At 30.7% G+C, this 19,163-nt stretch overlaps 1 protein-coding gene across 1 annotated transcript; it reads left to right on the forward strand.

Moving 5' to 3' along the window:
• Positions 1–4,953: 4,953 nt before the first annotated feature.
• LOC143082277 (SAP30-binding protein-like) lies at positions 4,954–18,948 on the forward strand. The gene is made up of 10 exons (XM_076257895.1): positions 4,954–5,366; positions 6,527–6,645; positions 7,898–7,937; positions 12,503–12,591; positions 13,092–13,180; positions 15,489–15,549; positions 16,036–16,087; positions 17,091–17,149; positions 17,688–17,745; positions 18,295–18,948. Exons 1-10 carry the CDS (start codon positions 5,120–5,122, stop codon positions 18,462–18,464), a joined length of 984 nt encoding a protein of 327 aa, XP_076114010.1. The 5' UTR covers positions 4,954–5,119; the 3' UTR covers positions 18,465–18,948.
• Positions 18,949–19,163: the final 215 nt, after the last annotated feature.

A 19,163-nucleotide genomic window follows, 5' to 3' on the forward strand; every position in this document is an offset into this window, starting at 1 on the left:
ATCTATAATTTAATATTTTTTTCAGCTTTTAAAGGTAAAAAAATCTGCCAGGACAGTAGCCTTTCACGTTGGAAATTTTGTTGAAATTATTTCAAAATACAAATACAAAGTTAAATATCTTCTTCAAAATAAATGTCTGGTAAACAAATTTAGTTCATTGGAAAGTTTAGAATATAAGCTTTATGAAAATATAAAATTATATGAACTTTTATGTCATTAACACAAAAAAAATCTGCCAGGACAGTAGCCTACTCCGCTAAATTTTAAGAAACAAATGGCTGAAATTGTCGAGAAGAGTTTACCTATAATTGTTATATTTTCTTCAGTACAACTGTCTGGCATACTATTTTTGTATGATTATAAAGATTATGGGATAATCTTTCTAAAAACCTATGATTTAATATTTTTTTCGTCTTTTAAAGGTAAAAAAATCTGCCAGGACAGAACCTTTTACGTTAGAAATTTTGTTGAAATATGTTCAAAATCAAAATATAAAGTTTAATATCTTCTTTAAAATAAAAGTCCGGTAAACAAATTTTAGTTCATTTAAAAGTTTGAAATATAAGCTTTTTGAAAATATAAAATAATATGGACATTTATTTCCTTAACGCCAAAAAAAATTGCCAGGACAGTAGCCTACTCCGTTAAATTTCTGAATTAATTGCAGAAATTAACAACGCAATTATTTTTTTTAAAAATATAATATTGAAATAGTTTCTTTTTTGCGATTGTCTAAAGTACAATTTTGATACTACCATTAAGTAAAAGCTAGACCCAATCATAAAATTTAAAAAAAAAAGTGAATAAAAAAATTTGCCAGAACAGTTACTTATTATGTCTCAACTTGTGGACAAATTTGTTTCAAATCAAAATCGAAAGTTGAATAGATCATTTATATACATTAACCCTCAAACCCCTAAAATACTCTTAAAATAAATCATTTTTTTATTCACAATTTATTATGACCTGGGCTATTGAAATATTTTGCCATTATGGTCTATAAAGATATCAGATATCAGCTAGTTAGCTACTAAAAATTGCAATGACTCAACATCAAAATGTTTTTAAGTTCTGTTTCCTTAACTACTAACACTGTCGAAATAAATTTTAAAATGTACATGTATAAGGGTACTTACATTTTCTTTTCCTTCTCATTGGGCTCCATTTTGCGTAATAACGGTTGAATAAAAAATATTCCTTTTATATATACCCGGCTGGAGCCAGTGCAACATCTGGTGCTGAATGCGTTTTAGAAAACTTCAAAGACCTTTGATTTTTTTCTCACGCTCACAACTTACCCATATATAAACTCAGGCATGATAAAGGGAGCCGACAGGATGAAAGACAATGCCTTTAAAAAGTATTTTTGGAACATCAAAGTGTTATATTGTACGTCAGAACGGGTAGCACGTCCACACGGGGTTGTAGAAAAGTATGCAGTCTTTCAATAAACAATAAATTAATTTACAATCCTCAATTAAGAGATCAAAGGAGTTTTTCTTTTCATCTTACATACTGTTTTAGCGTGGTTGTAACAATGATAACTACATCAACAGCACCACACAATTGCATAACATAAGGGTCAGATTCATTTCGTTGTATTTCGTTTCTTCATTTTTTCATTTCGTTTCGTTTCGTTATATTTCGTTTCGTTTCGTTGTATTTCGTTGCGTTTCGTTGTATTTCGTTTCGTTTCGTTACATTTCGTTTCGTTTCGTTTCGATTCCGTTTCTCACTTTATAAGTACCCTACGTTTTGTTGTTATAATTCGTTGTTAAGTTTTAGCATTAAATTTTGGGAAAAGATAAAAATATTCATTCGATGATAGATGAATTTCATAAAAAGTGTCCCATGAGTCGTCCTATAGCTAAATATTTAGTTGGCACGTGCTAAACTTAACGATCTGTCATCGAATCTGTGTATTTGTATACTCTGTCATGTCAACCGTAAAGTGAGTGTGTGGTAATGAAGATATTTAGCTTTAATTTTAGGAAAACTAATTGATTTTATATTTAAAGATAAAATTTAATGCAATAGATTGTGGGATATTCGCAATTGCAAATGCTCTATAATTTTGTTTTTACAAGTTTTTTCAGGTTGGATACATGTAGAACAACTAGAACTAGTATAGATTATCTCGTGAATTTTTTTTTTTGAAAAAGGTAAACTAGTGTTGTGGAATGTACTGAATTGTGACTGTGCATGGCAAATTTGATTCATTAGAAAACATGTAAAGGTGTAAATTGCAAAAAGAAGTTAAAAAATGCAACATTTGGAAACTCTTCGGTTTTATGTAAGAGGATAAAAAAAGTGACACTTTCCTGTGCTCTAAACACATTACTTATTAGTGAATAAACACCTTTTGAGTATTTGACACCAATCAGTGACTTTGAAGTTTTTATTACTGTCAAAACATAATTCCGATATATATCTTCTGCCTTTGATACAATGAATAGAAATCGAATTAAATCAACAAATAGTGTTTTAATAACCACACCAATATAATTATGTTTTCTAGAAATATTCACTTTAATGACTCTATCACGGATAAATTTCAAACTGAAAACTTTGAATAGAATAAAAAAAATCTTTGAGAATTCTTCACTTCTTCCTATGTAATAGTACTGTTCTGGCAAATTTGTTTTTAATTTTTAGGTTTATTTTTAATGATTTAGTCCTAATTATCATTTAAAAAAAAGCCAGATAAGTTAATAAATATACTATTTTATTTATGATTAAAAACAATGTTTATTTCTGCCATTTATAAAACATGTAGCATATTAGGCTAATGTCCAGCTGATAATTCAAACGGAGTAGGCTACTGTCCTGGCAGATTTTTTTGTCGTTAATGAATTTTTAATGATTTAGTCCTAATTATCATTTAAAAAAAAGCCAGATAAGTTAATAAATATACTATTTTATTTATGATTAAAAACAATGTTTATTTCTGCCATTTATAAAACATGTAGCATATTAGGCTAATGTCCAGCTGATAATTCAAACGGAGTAGGCTACTGTCCTGGCAGATTTTTTTGTCGTTAATGAATTTTTAATGATTTAGTCCTAATTATCATTTAAAAAAAAGCCAGATAAGTTAATAAATATACTATTTTATTTATGATTAAAAACAATGTTTATTTCTGCCATTTATAAAACATGTAGCATATTAGGCTAATGTCCAGCTGATAATTCAAACGGAGTAGGCTACTGTCCTGGCAGATTTTTTTGTCGTTAATGAATTAAATGCCCATATCATTTATATTTTCTCAAAGCTTATGTTCTAAACTTTTAAATGAACTAACATGTGTTTACCACAAATTTATTTTGAAGAACATATTAAACTTTATATTTTGATTTTGAACATATTTCAACAAAATTTCTAACATAAAATTCTTCTGTCCTGGCAGATTTTTTTACCTTTAAAAGACGAAAAAAATATTAATTCATAGGTTTTTAGAAAGATTATTCCATAATCTTTATAATCATACAAAAATAGTATGCCAGACAGTTGTACTGAAGAAAATATAACAATTATAGGTAAACTCTTCTCGACAATTTCAGCCATTTGTTTCTTAAAATTTAGCGGAGTAGGCTACTGTCCTGGCAGATTTTTTTTGTGTTAATAACATAAAAGTTCATATAATTTTATATTTTCATAAAGCTTATATTCTAAACTTTCCAATGAACTAACATTTGTTTACCAGACATTTATTTTGAAGAAGATATTTAACTTTGTATTTGTATTTTGAAATAATTTCAACAAAATTTCCAATGTGAAAGGCTACTGTCCTGGCAGATTTTTTTACCTTTAAAAGCTGAAAAAAATATTAAATTATAGATTTTTAGAATGAATATTTCATAATCTTTATAATCGTACAAAAATATTATGCCAGACAGTTGTTTTGGGAAAAATATTTCAATTATAAGTAAACTTTTCTCGGCAATTTCAGCCATTTTTTTGATAAAATTAAACTGTCCTGGCAGATTTTTTTTAACTTAGCTATTATTTATTTTTATATTTTTTGTAAATAGTATAAGTAAATACCATGATCTTTATTATGCAATTTAAATTTTAACAATTTGTTGAGTAAAACAAAAGTTACAGATAAAAACGTATCGAAAATAACTGTCCTGGTTTTATCTGTCCTGTTTTTAGACCTTCCCCTAAATTTGTGGTTCTTACAGAGCAAATAATCGACTTTGAAATATAAAAGCAACGTTTCAAAGAAAACTCTCTTTTTTTTAAATTATGGATTAATAATGTATCTTAGATAACCAAAGATCATTTTATTTGATTAACTTATAACACATTCCACACCTTTAACTATCTGTTGTTTGATAATGCTTGAAATCTTGGAATACGACTATAGTCGCCGTCACGTAAAATTGGCACCATGTTTTTTGTTAAAAAAATTTTAAATATCAGCCGCGTTTACTCAAGATGATGTTTTTCTTTTAGCGGAAGTAAAATCTTGTCCAAAAATCCTCTACTGTCCTACCTTTTATTGTGTTTGCACTGTATAATCCTGACCTTCACATTTTTCAAGATTATTTACATTGTATAACCGCCATCTTGGTTTCTATGAGGGTCCCTTATTCCATAACATTCGTTACTCTCCGGTAATATCATTGTCATTGATGATACAATTTCCCGCGCTTTTTACGTAAAGATGACGAAAAGCTCCGAGGGACACAAGAAAATGGAGAGCACGTGGAACTCCACGGCAACACTTCCGGTAATAACAATGTCGGATTACACCATACAAATTAATCTTGGATTATGTGAAGGTCAGGATTATACAGTGCAAACACAAGTAAAAGGTAGGACAGTAGTTGATTTTTGGAATGATATTTGATTCCGCTAATTGAAAAACATGATCTTTAGTAAACGCGGTCGATATTTAAGAAAATTTTGACAAAAAACATGGTGCCAATTTTACGTGACGGCGACTATAATCGGTAAATATAAATTTCTGTACCTGATACATCTGTGTATTTAAAACATTTATATGTTGGCAAAGAGTTAGACATACAAATATTAACAGTGATGGTATTAGCCTAACGTTTCTCCATATTGATAGAAATTTTTGAACTGAGTTACACAAAAACCATTTCAAATATGGAGAGAATCGACAGTACAGCTGCAATGGCTTCATTAGCCTCGTATGACGAGACATCTGACAAGTCTGACGATGAAGCAATTGTAAACATAGCATCAGTTGACAATATATCTGATGATGACGATGAAGATTCAAGACCACCATCACAACCTGCTACAACCCTAGAACTGGAAGATGAAAACAGCAAATCTGAATCTACCCCACAGTCACAGGACACTGCACCGAAACCAAAGCCACATAGAAAAAGTAATTATGAAAAGATTTATTTATTTATTTACATTAATTTTACTCTATAATGACACAAGTTTACTTAAAAGAGGAACTAAAGATACCAGAGGGACAGTCAAACTCATAAATCGAAAATAAACTGACAACGCCATGGCTAAAAATGAAAAAGAGTCCGTGGTCTAGTGGTTAAGACCAATGGCTACAGTGCTGAAGGTCCCAAGTTTGATTCTCACTCGGGGTGCTAAAAATATCAGCACATCAGAAGAGTAATTTTCACCCTCTCACACACATCTCTGGTACCCAGACCGGAGTTTAAACTAGAATGGGTACTTTGGGGGCCTTGGTTGGTCAAAGTTGTCCCTTACTTTGACCTGGAGATCAATCTTCTGATATCTCTCTGGTTTGTCTGTTTCCACCGAGTGACCTGGTGGTTCTCTCCAAGTACTTCGGCTACCTCCACCATAATAACAGACTGCCCTGTGTCCTAGCACTCCCTTTGTGTTGGGTGGGGATTGATTGTCCTTGTAAAAATAATTGTCGTATAAACATACGTTAGTGACACATCTCAATTGGGATTGTACATGGATGCCACTGTACCCTCGCAGCTTTCGAGGGGTTCTTCGGATATTGGAGGCATTTACCAGTACATACATACATACACAGACAAACAATAGTATACATGACTCAACATAAAAAACTGAAGAATAAGCAACACAAACCTGCATCGTAAAGAACAATGGGTTGCAAACTTTTGTATTATTTTTATTTCTGAAATTGTCCATCCTGCTGTTACTTATTATGTCATAAATTTACATTAAATTATCCACAAAATGGTGTATTTCTGTCGCTGGAATAATTTGTAGCAGGTTTATCAAGTCTAGGTCAACAGTAAATTGTTTCGTCTTCTCACAGTAAAAGACTTGAAAATAGCTTAGGAAGGATGAACAGAGGAAAGTTGGGGAAGTATTTGACAGTGGAAACTCATGATATATTGAATAGGGGAATACATTTTACACTAATTTGTAACTGGTCACTGATGACTAATTAATAAAGATTTGTTGAAAAAATTCTTAAACATACATGTACAGATGACTTAACTCATTGTCATTGTTCTCTGCAGAAATCAGAGTTTGCATCATTGCTTTCATGTATTACATATTTTATTTACGACATTACAGTAACAAGACTGGTATCTAATTATGGATTAGATGAAGAGGAGGGTGATGAAGATGATATGAGTATATCCTCTGAGGAGGAAGAAGAAGAGGAAGAAGAAAGTTTGTACGGACCAGAAAAGGTTAGTATATCCTGACCTCTGAAGAGGAAGAGGAGAGTTTGTACGGACCAGAAAAGGTTAGTATATCATCTAAGGAGGAAGAGGAGAGTTTTTACAGACCAGAAAAGGTTAATATATACTTTGAGGAGGAAGAGGAGAGTTTGTATGGACCAGAAATGGTTAGTATATACATGTATGATCATCTGAGAAGAAATTGTTCTGACTAGAAAGGTGAGTTCAATCTCTTAGGAGGAAGAAAAGTTGTATGGACAAAAAAAGTTAAGTATATACATGTACATGTACTCTAATGGTGGAGAGGTTTATATTTATGTCCTTTGTGGTGGATCAAGAGATTTGAAGGGACCAGTAAAGATTAGATGTTTATAAATGAAACCGAAATCAATTGGATTTTCTCATTTTAATTGTTTCAGAATTTGTCATATTTATTTTGCTGTCAGATTGTTGACCTAGATTTGCCTATATCTATGTCATTTTGATTCAGGTTGATTTGTGTGTGGCAATAATTTCACATCTCCTTATTTATATTAGAAAAAACAAATTCAAAAATCATACATGAATTAAAGACATACCATAGGAAAGCAAAATGAAGAAAAAAAGAGAAACAATAGTCCACAAAACCTTATACTCAAAACTACACTGGGGAACTTCCACATCACTAAAAAGGTAGACTATAAAATTAGTAAAAATAGTGATTATAAGTACAGTAAATAAAAACTATATAAATAAAAAATTAACACATGAACTTTGCAGTAAAAGTTGCACATTTCAGCAACAAAGCAATTATTCTTCCATTGAGACAACATTGATTATTCAGTTGTAATGACAAAAATATTAGTTATGGGAATTTTTTTTTTTAAATAGTTGATTTGAAAAACAGTTACTCTGGGTTATTCCTTTTTTAAATTTAATCTATTGATTATTTGTTATTTCTGTGAATTGAACACATTGGTTATACATGCTCAGATACATATATAAGAACAAACGTAATCAGTACAAAATAGTGTTAAGCAGATAAAATTTCTTGGGGACATTTATTTCATATTTTTTATTGAAATATACAAATGAGACGTCTTGAATCATATTGTGTCAAATATATGTTCCCTTTAAGATGCAAGAAAATGTGATACAACTAGGAAATCCTGTGTTTGTGTTGTAAAATTCAAAATAATCATGATAATTGCGTAAATTAATGATATGAATTTTTGTCTTTGTTTTGGCCTATTTTGTAATATATATATTTTTTTATTGACAGAGAGTGGATAGAACTACATCATTGAATGCTGAACAGGCTTGTAAGTAAAAGATTAAATGTCTTACATACATTACCAGTCATTTTGACAAAGGTTTAAAGTTAACTTGGGGGGGGGGGGGGGGGGGGGACCAAAGCGACCTATACATGTATATGTATGATCTTCCAGTCAAGATCTGAAAGCTGGTGATTATATTAAAAGTTTCTTCTAAATGTGAATAACAAACCATTTATTGAAATTAATGAAATATTGTAATATTTCTCTAGAGAGAGTATGTCAAAATGTTATGTAAATCCACTGATAAGATGTTCCGTCTCCTGATCATCAAAATTCCTGAAATGCCCTGATATAGTTTTACTAGTTTGTGACTTGATACCAGTAAGACACTAAAACAGCATCTATAATTGAACGATGCACAATGACCAATAAATGGTCCAGGGAATGGATAACCATATATGTACATTTATTGTACTGATTTCTTTGTATTCTTCATGTGAATTTATACCAATGCTAATAAGTATGAGGGGCCGAGCCATCCATTTTCAAAAGGGGAGATAAAGGAGGGTTACTAGCCCCAGAAATGCCAGAACCCCATCCTCTTGCTCAGCCAATGAGTATCATCAAATTATTAACAATTTGGAATTGATGATCATAGTCCTTTATACTAGAAAGTGTTGAACTAGTTTTACAGCATGCTTAAAGGGAAACTTCGCAAAAAAATCAAAAATTGATATTATGTTCATTCTGTATAAAAATGCTCAAATTCATAGATATTAAAGTTTTATTCCGCTAGATAAGCGATCACCATCGATTTTAAATTTAGAGTATCAATTCTCTGCGATCCGCCATTTTGTCTTCTTTCCCGATAAATAAAAACGATATGTCTATAAACCACAAAGAAACAAAACTACAGTAACCGATGTAGTCGTAATTGCGTGTCGATATCTTGTCAATCGTACGGTTGTTTTATCCGACTTACTAACTTGATACGAAAAATATTCTTACTTTTTTTAAATTACCATGGTCTGTTGTTTTTAAACTGTTGATATTGGAATTAGGTGAAAAGTCAAAGTTGAAATCATAAATAAGTGTTCCGTGAAAATTGTTTTCGAAAATCTAATTTGTTCATAATTCTTTAAAGTAATAAACAAATATATTTTGATCTTCCCTCATCTGATCACCAGCATGGCTAAAGGTATTACTTCCAAAGGTATTGTGAGGGGTGTGAGGTGACACGTCCAGGTATTCAAGCGATTTCCTGTCGGGCTTGCAAGTTTATGCATCGTTTCACTTCTGCAGGTATTGATCAGTGTACAGGGCTGATAACTTATAACTTATAACTTTCCATTTTGAACTATCAGATGAATAATATACAACTCTGTCTTACTTGTCATTACTAAACTCATACGCTTGTTTATAAATAACATTTCTGGTGTAAAGAATATAATTCATAAACATATAAATAATACCCAAAAAATAAGATTTGATGAAATTAAAATCTATTTAAATATTTTTTCCAAGGGTGAATTTGGGAAAATGTAATATATAGTCATTGTCAATAGTGAAGGACAGATTGGAACAGACCAGAAATATTGATTTAAAAAAATGTACGCACTTGCCGACGATTCGTTTATACGACTGGATAAAAAGTTACGGAACTATAGCGCAATTTAAAATATATACATGTTTACATTGAACATAAGAAAAAAACATATATTTTGAATAAATAGGGGTAAAAGTGTTGTAAATAGACTAGTCCACGTATGCCAACAGTATGTAATCATCGAATGTCGATAGACTATTGTATACCAGAAGAAGAAGAGAACCAATTTGATTTAAATACAGGTCGATGTATAACTTTTGCTTTGGTTCATTGAAGCTGTGGACCTAGTAAAATCACAGATTTATATTTCAATAAGATTGTTCTCGAACAAAGGAAGTAATTCGTCATCACAATTGTTATATATGCCACTGGACAAACACTAATTATCCCCAGGGAATGTGATTATTTTGCTGGGAAACTTTTGAGTATCAAAGTTTCAAATTAATTTCGGGATTTATTTTCTTTCTTGGTATTCAATAACAGAAAAAAGAATAAATTACTTGTTCGCTAAATAGGGGTATTCTTGTCAGATAAAAGACTTTTAGTTATATTTAAAAAATAGGGAAATATGACATTAAATTGGTTCTGTCTTTTTTAAACATCGTTAAAAAGATGTGTGTCTAAGGTGAACGCCACAAGAACCCTGTAATACTAGTACGAGAGTATAGCATGTAAACATTCCTTCACAATAATATGGTTGTATTGGAAATCTTTTCATACAGATTGACAACTCATTGTCCGATATGCATGTAATATTTGCCACATGACGCCCATAGTTCTTTCTACCATCATCATCTTATTCTGTGATATTGCTGTAAACATCGATGGTTCACACCCAAACAAAATGGGAGTAATGGACCTTCAGAGCTTCTCCGTGTTATACACTTGTGAAATATATAGACGAAATTTCTGTATTGAAATGAATCTACATCTCACAAACAGGATTTTCAAATAACGATTGTGAGTAATCACCTTACAAACCAATATAAACGTATGGCAAGATATAACCATGAAGGAATTTAGTTTTTGTCAGACGCAAGAACTCATCACTATATATATCATAAACGTATACGTATATATATGCATACAGTTTCAAATATTAAGAACAAGCGGTCGATGTCGATAGTCTGTTTTCTAACTGTTCAGAGTTAGACATGTCACTTGTTCATTCTTGGAAGCCTTCGTATTCCCCGTCTAACGATGGGAACTCTTTCTGATTGTGTTGACTATAAATGCTTGTATGGTAATTCTGTCGTTTATCTGTACAAGCGGTTGCATTTCCTCTCCTTTCCCAACAAACAAACGAACGAAACGCCACTAGTCTGATTTCTCTGGAGCTCATCCTCAATGGCTCTTATACGTCAGGAAACTTACATGTATACTAATAATGATTGTTTCAAGAACAACGATGTATGGACGAACTATTATAAATTCGTCAATATCAGTTATGCATGACTAAAATATAACTTTTATTACAACTACTGTATTACTTATTTGGATTAATGACGGCTATCATGTTCAACATTGCACAAATATTATCATAGAATTTTAAAAAAAATCCTCAAAAATCCTCAAAAGAAATAATGCCTTAGCTTAGATAATTGATATTCTTTTCACAAAAAGTTCGTGTGAATGATTGTCAAATGAATTTAATTATGTAAGAATAAAATGTTAAAAAGAAACTAAAAAAAAATCATGCATGTTGTATGTTGTATTTTTTTGTCAATTAAAAACTTTAAAATTGCAATAGTTTTATTAGCATTTAAACACAGCCAGATTTGAATACAAGTTAAGAAATTCCGGTAAAGTCAATGATATCAAACAGATGTACAATGGTATATCAAATTGGGTAATATTGCATTTAGTTTTTATAAAAGATTAAAACTACTATTTTTTACTTCATATTTGAATCTTTACGCCAATTGCCGCTAAGAAAGTAATCAAAAATTGTTTCCTTTTATTTTTATACACTTTCGGAATTACGAATCTGAATTTTATTTTCAATTAATTTACACAATTTAATTATTGTATCTTTATTCTCATCGTGTATTAAATCTTAGTGTATTTAAACATCGTGACAGCATACTCTTTCTAATCCTTTCTGTTTATCCTTTCCAAATAACAACATTTATACCTGTGTACGCTTGAACTCACACCTGCGGCTAAATAGCTACAAGGTAACCGAATTGACCTCAAGTCGAGAAATATACAGTGACCTTTACAAAATAATATACACACTCTGCTCACACATTAGTTGCATTGAAATGATTATCAAAACAATAACGGTAAATAGAACTGAAATATTTTCAGTTCAATATCAGTAAAAATGTTCAATAAATATTTTATGAAAAAAATCTCAACAATAATTAATTAAATTTATTCAAAAACATTTACTAGAGATAATTTTATAGGAGTTTAATTCAATCAATACAAAACGGTATATGCATATTCATTTTCGTTCATTCTTATATTGTGGTTAATAACTTCGACCATTCGTCAGCTGTGCGCTTTTAATTACGTATATTGTCGATAAGCTATAAGAGTTAAACAGATTTTATTTTTTCCCAGAATTCAATAAATCGGGCTAATACATCACGACCCACTCGAGAATTCAACCAAAAAAGTTACAAATACTTGATTTTCTCCATTATTAGAAGGAATATAAATTTAAAACTTTGCAAATGTGTTTTTTATGTTAAGATGAACATAATTAGATGATAAGTAAAAAATCGCGGAATTTCCCTTTAATCTTCCGCTTGCATGACAGTGATTTCAGTTTTAATAAGCTCCATCTGTTGTGGTAATAATGTGTAATTATAACTATGTAAACAGACTTTATTTAATAACTTGTTATGTATGTAACTACAAGAATAAGTAAAAAAAAAAAAGAATATATAAGTAATTAAAAAATGGAATTAGGAGATTAGAGTAGTGCTTTTATATAAATCTATCTCCCTAATAATAACTTTGTTTTTTAATGTTGATATTTGGTTCTCATTTTCAGCATCACTATCAAGAAGTATGCTGAACAAGTCTTTTGATGAAATAGAGATTCCACCAGCTCCACCTGGGAAATGTCCTGCTAAATTACAAGTGAGTATAGTCTATAATATGAGAGGGTTGTAAAATGTAACCTTTTCAACTATAAGTATGTCATTTGACCTTGATTTAAGGCAAGTTTCATGGTTTATATAAGATTTCTGACCGAAGAACAGTTAACAGTCAAAGTCCACCAATTACGTATCTTGATGTAAAGATGCTAAATGAGGAGTTAAACATGTACAGCAACCCAATAAAAGAAGTCCCCTCTGAACTTCATTTCTTGCTATGTTGACTTGATATTAGGTCATGTACCAGAATTCTGTATTCATATACTATGTGGCCTTCAATCATAAAACTTGGTGTAAAAGTTCTTCTTGATATGTATTATTAACTGTATTCAAGGCAGTAGACAATGAGCTATATTTCATGCTGAATAGACTATGGTTAAATTGGGCAAGTCCAAATTTAAAGTGCCCTGCACCAAAATTAAAACCCTGAAGATCACCATGCTTTTTGTCAGTCAATTTAAAAGAATGAGTGTTTTGTTACAGGACAAAATATCTGGTTTGTTTGAAAAGATGAGAAAAGGTTTAGATATGAATGATAAAATACAAAGGAGGAAAGATTTCAGAAATCCAAGGTAACTATCTTATTATTTTGTCAAAATTGGGCAAGAAATGTAAGTGAAGATGTATTAAGGCCAATTAAAATTAATTGATAGATTTTCATCCCCGCCCGCCCCTCTAAAATCTCCCCGCCCCGATTTTTTTTATTTTTGAAAAAAATACGATTTCCGGATTTTGTTCATTTCCGTTACCGGTAACCGTAGATAATTTCGTTTCATGTAAAACTTCCTGTTTCAAATTTCGATTTTCGTATTTCTTAGAGTATTCTTATTGAATGATTAAGTCGATATATTCTGCTGATCTATGATGACAACATCATTTACCGAGGATAGAGATTGATTACGAGAAGGGCGTCAAATCTTCGGGTTACGAGTAATACGCTGTGTCAAAGAACGCAAATCGCCGTATGTCACAAATGACACAAATGTTTGTGAGTAAAACACCTTGGATTTATTTTATTTATACAATGACTTATTGTCAAGTAATTTGGACTGTGAATGACACCCAAAAGCGTAAGATTCGTGGAACAAATTTGACTGGAATAAAGAAATTGACACAAGCATGAACTTTTTAGATTGGTGACCGTATATTGAGTTCAGAAAATCGACAAACATGCGCAGTTTTAATTTATTAATTTATCATGTTTATAGCAAGCTCTTAGATTTAGATTTAGCCATGACTTTCGTTTTTTGTAGAAAAACAGCAAACATCCTCTGTCCCAATACCCACGATTGAGTCATTAAACAACTTTATGTTCTACATTGTAATTATAATTTTGCATCTTGCATATTAAGGAACAACCCTATTATTTCAACACAGTTTGAGTTTTCATTTTTTTTCTTTACTTAACGTACTCGTGTTGCATATCAATGCATTTGCGTCATTTTATTAGGACAACAAAACATTGCTTAGAAAGCAAAATACATTTGATGTAGGAAGTCCAACTGAAGAGAGCATTTCTCCACATTTCTGTTGTTTACTATAAAATAAGTTTCTAAAGCGGCAATTACATGGAGAACAGTGGTTGCCAATCAGAGATATATATATTTACGAATTTGAAAAAGCGGCACCAGCATATGGAGTATATGTGTCTAAATTGATACGTTACTCTAGAGCTAGCTCAAAGTACGTTGATTTTGTTGAACGAGGAATACTGCTTTCTTAAAAGTTGCTAAGACAAGGCTATGAATCAATCAAGTTAAGGTCATCACTCAAGCAATTTTATGGTCGCCATCATGAACTGATTTGCCATTATATTATGACAAAAGTGTGTCAGAAATCATATCTCAGTGATATTCTTCCTCAGTCATAACAACCTTCCGTCATTACAGAACTGAATAAAGAAATAACATGACAGGTGTTGTATACGGTGCAGGAAATGCTTACCCTTCCGGAGCACCTGATTTCACTCCTGGTTTTTAGTGGAGTTTGTGTTGTTTCCTTCTTATTATTTGTAACTGTTGATGTAAATGTATTTTGATTTTATGAGTCTTTGGTAACTCCTTAGTTTTGATTTTTACTGTCTTATACACGATACCTTATAGATGTATTTACATGATATAAGCTTATAATTACACTTGCATATATGAATAACACGTAACAAGAAGGTTTCATATGAAATAAAATTTAAAAAATAAAATCCTCCCACCCGCCCCATTTTTTTCAAAAATTTGGATGAAAATCTACTAATTAATTTTAGTTGGCCTAATGTGATTAAAATCTTCATATAATGTAAAAAAAAATCTTTAAAATCATAATAGATAGGCATAAATGGATACAATTCAGGAGAAAAGCTAAGCTTTTATTCCACTTTCTAAAGCTCATTCAGGTTGTTTTGTATTTTCCAACAATGCACATGTATTGTTTATTTAAAACATTAAATATATTTATTGGAATACCTCCAAATTATCGATATTTTGTGCATTTTTCTTTTGATCTTTTTTTGTGATAATTTCCATATCATGCTTCTCGTTTGAGATGGAAAAAATATCGCTAGAAACTAGGGAGGCCACGTGGCATTGTTAACGAAATTGACATGAAATTGACAACGTCGTCATAGGTAAAATAGCGATAAACAGATTATCATTGGTCATCTCAACTCGATTGCTTTTCTCACTTTCGCTGTACCAGCTCAAGCGAGAAAATCAATCTCGTTGAGATGATCAACGATAATCTATAATTATAATACAAATAATGTATGAATCACTGTTGTTTAAGTATGTTACATCCTAAAAGATTGTGCTTTACCAATACAATATTTAATCAGTAATGTCAGTAGCTTTGTACTTCCTTGTTTACAAAATTGTGAGATTTTCTTTTCAGTATCTATGAGAAGTTGATAGAGTTTATTGGAATAGACGAAAAGGGATCTAATTATCCAGCTGTAAGTAATTTGTCAAATGACTTTAAAAATCTGCTCGTATTTGATTTATTCAATTAGTATGTATACAAAATGAAAGTATGCAAATTAAAGTTCTGTCGTGTACAACTACTGTCTGACTTTGACACTACATGTATTTCAAAAATTTACCACAGAGGCTGAAATATCTTCAGGTTGCTTTTTGCTATTTGAATACCGGTAGCTATAATTTATACTAAAAGTTCTTTGTAACACTTGATAGTTATTTACTACTGTTTTTGTCTTCAAGCTGGTCATTATTTTAAATTATAAAATAAGTTTTAGATTTTTATTTTTTTTGGCCTTGATCATCACTGAATTGATATTTATTGGTCAAATGTGCATCTGTTGCAGAACAATTGGTGCCATTACTGTTACTCAAAGTTGTCAGACTTTGATTGTTTAAATGATCATGATGATATGTCAAATATAAATCCAGCAAATTAAAAACATTTTTTTTCTTATTTCTAGGAGGTATTTGATCCCCATGCTTGGGGCAAAGAATCTTTCTACGATCAATTAGGTAAGTTTTATCAGTTACTGGCATGAAAAAGAAAACAATATATCTGGATCTTTTAGACACACAATATTTTTGTCTAGCTTGACAGAGTCAACAATGTATTAGTTTGTGATTAGGTCTAATTTATAGTGAACCACAAGTGGTAGGTCAATCATATTTGGAATGCAGTTGTCTCTAATTTTGCTAAGTTAAAATGTATTAGTTTGTGATTAGGACAGTCCCAGGGGAACCATTAGTGATAGGCCAATATTAATTGTTATTCAGTTGTATACGTATTGGCACATCTCATTGCCCCCATCCCCTCAGTAAAGGTCTATTGACTAAGAATCTTTTGCTTAGTTTACATGTATTAGTTTGTCATTAGATCAGTTTAAGATGAACTGCTAATGTAAAGTAAATGATGTTTGGTATTAAAATTTATCAGCATTTGCAAGTATGGTTTCCATGGAGATTATATAGCCCCACCCTCTCTTCATAGTTCATTGACTTTGAAACTTTTACATGGTTTACAAGTCAATGTTTGTGCTTAAGCTTGTTTAAAGGGAACAACTTATTACAAGTCAATGCTTTTTGGTATGCAGTTGTATTAGCATTGGCACATCTCATTTCCATGGAGATTAATTAGCCATGTACCTGTCATGGTTCATTGACTTTGATTTTTTCCTAACTTATGTAACATGTTTATAAGTATTGTTATTTTAACTTCAGCATTTGCATAATCAAAATTACAAAAAAGCAAGATATATCTCTGTGATAACAGTTTATCTTTTTACATTTTTTGAAAACATCTTTTATGAAAAAACTCAAGGTGACATGGTTTCAGAATCTGTTACCAATTTATGCAGTTTCAACGTTTACTTTGTGAAGTTTACCTTAGTTTATGTGTAATTTTCACAACATATATATTATTCGGCAATGGTTTGAACAGCTACTTGAAAGAAACTGCCAAAGATTTATATATATAGAAAAATATTACAAATAAAAATGCTTATATCATTTATTACAGACAAAGCTCAAAAAGTGGAAATGGAGAAAAGAGAGAAAGAAAGAAAAGATCGAACGAAGGTAAGAAAAATCCTGACTGTCCGAAAGTTAGAGATGGTTTATTCTTTATAGTCATTTGCTATTTACAATTTCTTCTTGAGTAATATTTTAATTTACCAATTTACTTTTTTACTGAAAGGAAATATAATGTCAGGTTTAAAATAAACTCAGAAAGATCTTTAAAATGATAAAGAAGCTTGCTCAAGTGATAACAAAATATTCTCTATTGTAAGTTTATGCCATAATTTCTTGTATGACTTTAATAATCAAAGGTTAATCTTTTTGTAAAAAATGTAGAAAACATGGATATATGATTTCTCAGTTTTGCAAAATTCTACATACAAGCCTTTCTAAAATTTGTACATTGCTATTTGCTAAGCATTTAAATTTGTGTTTCACCTTTACCTTTGAAAACTACAAAAAATGATATCCAACGGAAAATATTGAGTCAACAGTATGTAGAGAAATGTTATAGTATAATTTTTTTTTATAGATAATCATAAAGCATTTAAGAATTCACAAAGAATATTTTGGGACTGTAGAAATTTTTATTTTTCAGGTTGAATTTGTAACAGGAACTAAGAGACCTCAATCTTCCACAGATGTCACATCCGGAGGTTTGTCTCTTTATTTTCTGTGATGAAATTAAAATCAGTCATTAATATGCAAATGCAAAAATCAATATACATATTACATGGGGAAACAATTGCCAATTCAGTAAACATTCTGGAACACCCACAATTTTAGATATAGATAGAATTGATTGATTGGTTGTTATTTGCTTTACACCACATTAGCACAGATAGAATCGAGAATGGAAGAGACAACAACCCGACCAAAGAGCAGACATATTTGAATCAGTGATTTGGTACTGGCATGATTTAAACAATTTATTTTGTTTATACATTTTGATAAACTTTATAATTGTTCATAAAACTAATGTGAAACTCGTTCAGCCAATGTTTAAACCCTTTTGATTTTTATGGTCACCATTATTTATATAATTGGTTTTCAGAATATTTGGTCTAGGTTTCTATTTATGAAGGTTTCTGTCATAAGCTAAAAAATCAGTATAAAATTATTTTTTTAAGCAAATGATTTGAATAAATATAATGCATATAGAAGTCGTACAACAGTTAGCATTAAATTGAATCTATTAATTTCAGATGATAAAAAGAGAAAGACAAAGTGGGACAATCAACCTACATCTAATGTGACTGGTTCCCGGGGAGGATTACCTGGTGTTATTAACCCTAATGTAGTGTCTGGTTCTGCTTCAGGAACTAAGTCTACAGTCATACCTGCAACAGGAAATATTACCAAAAAAACTAAATGACTTGTGATTAGTGACAAGTTAATGACTTAAACAATGTGATTGGAAAATCTACAAGTTGACAGTATTTGTAATTTTGGTATGTTCTACTTCTGTGGTTACCAAACTGCTACTGAATATAAACTTGCGCAGCATGAATGATAAGAAAGAAAATCAGTCTTTTGTTAGAAAGAGTTGTCTCCCATGTTTGTGGTATTTATCAGAAGCATATACATCAGTTTTTGACATTTCATTAAACTCCATTATCAATTTGAATTTTATCATGAAATTACATTAGAAAATTGTTCTGTCCCCCTAAAAAATTACAAATGAAGAACACATCCTAGGTGAAGGACTAGTTTATTAATCAGCATGGGAGACAACTATGGAACAGATTACAGTTAGAATATGTATTTTTTTATGTTCTCATTTCGAAACATATAAAATAATGTCTGAAACATATACCTTTGTATAATAATCATAACATTAAAATTTCATTTGTACATAACTTGCTTTTATAGTCTGTATTTCAGTGATTGTTGTTGGTTACAGTCTTCCATAGTTGTTTTATGTTTATCATTACCCCGGTATTAGCATAAATCAGGTAGTTTGTTTTCTCTTTTGAATTATTTCACATGTTTCTAGTTAAGGTCTTTCATGGCATACTTTTGTTCATTGCTGCTGTACATTGACCATTTGTTGATGACATTCTCATCCATTGGT

This window comes from Mytilus galloprovincialis, chromosome 7, assembly GCF_965363235.1.
Source record: "Mytilus galloprovincialis chromosome 7, xbMytGall1.hap1.1, whole genome shotgun sequence".
Taxonomy (NCBI): Eukaryota; Metazoa; Mollusca; class Bivalvia; order Mytilida; family Mytilidae; genus Mytilus; species Mytilus galloprovincialis.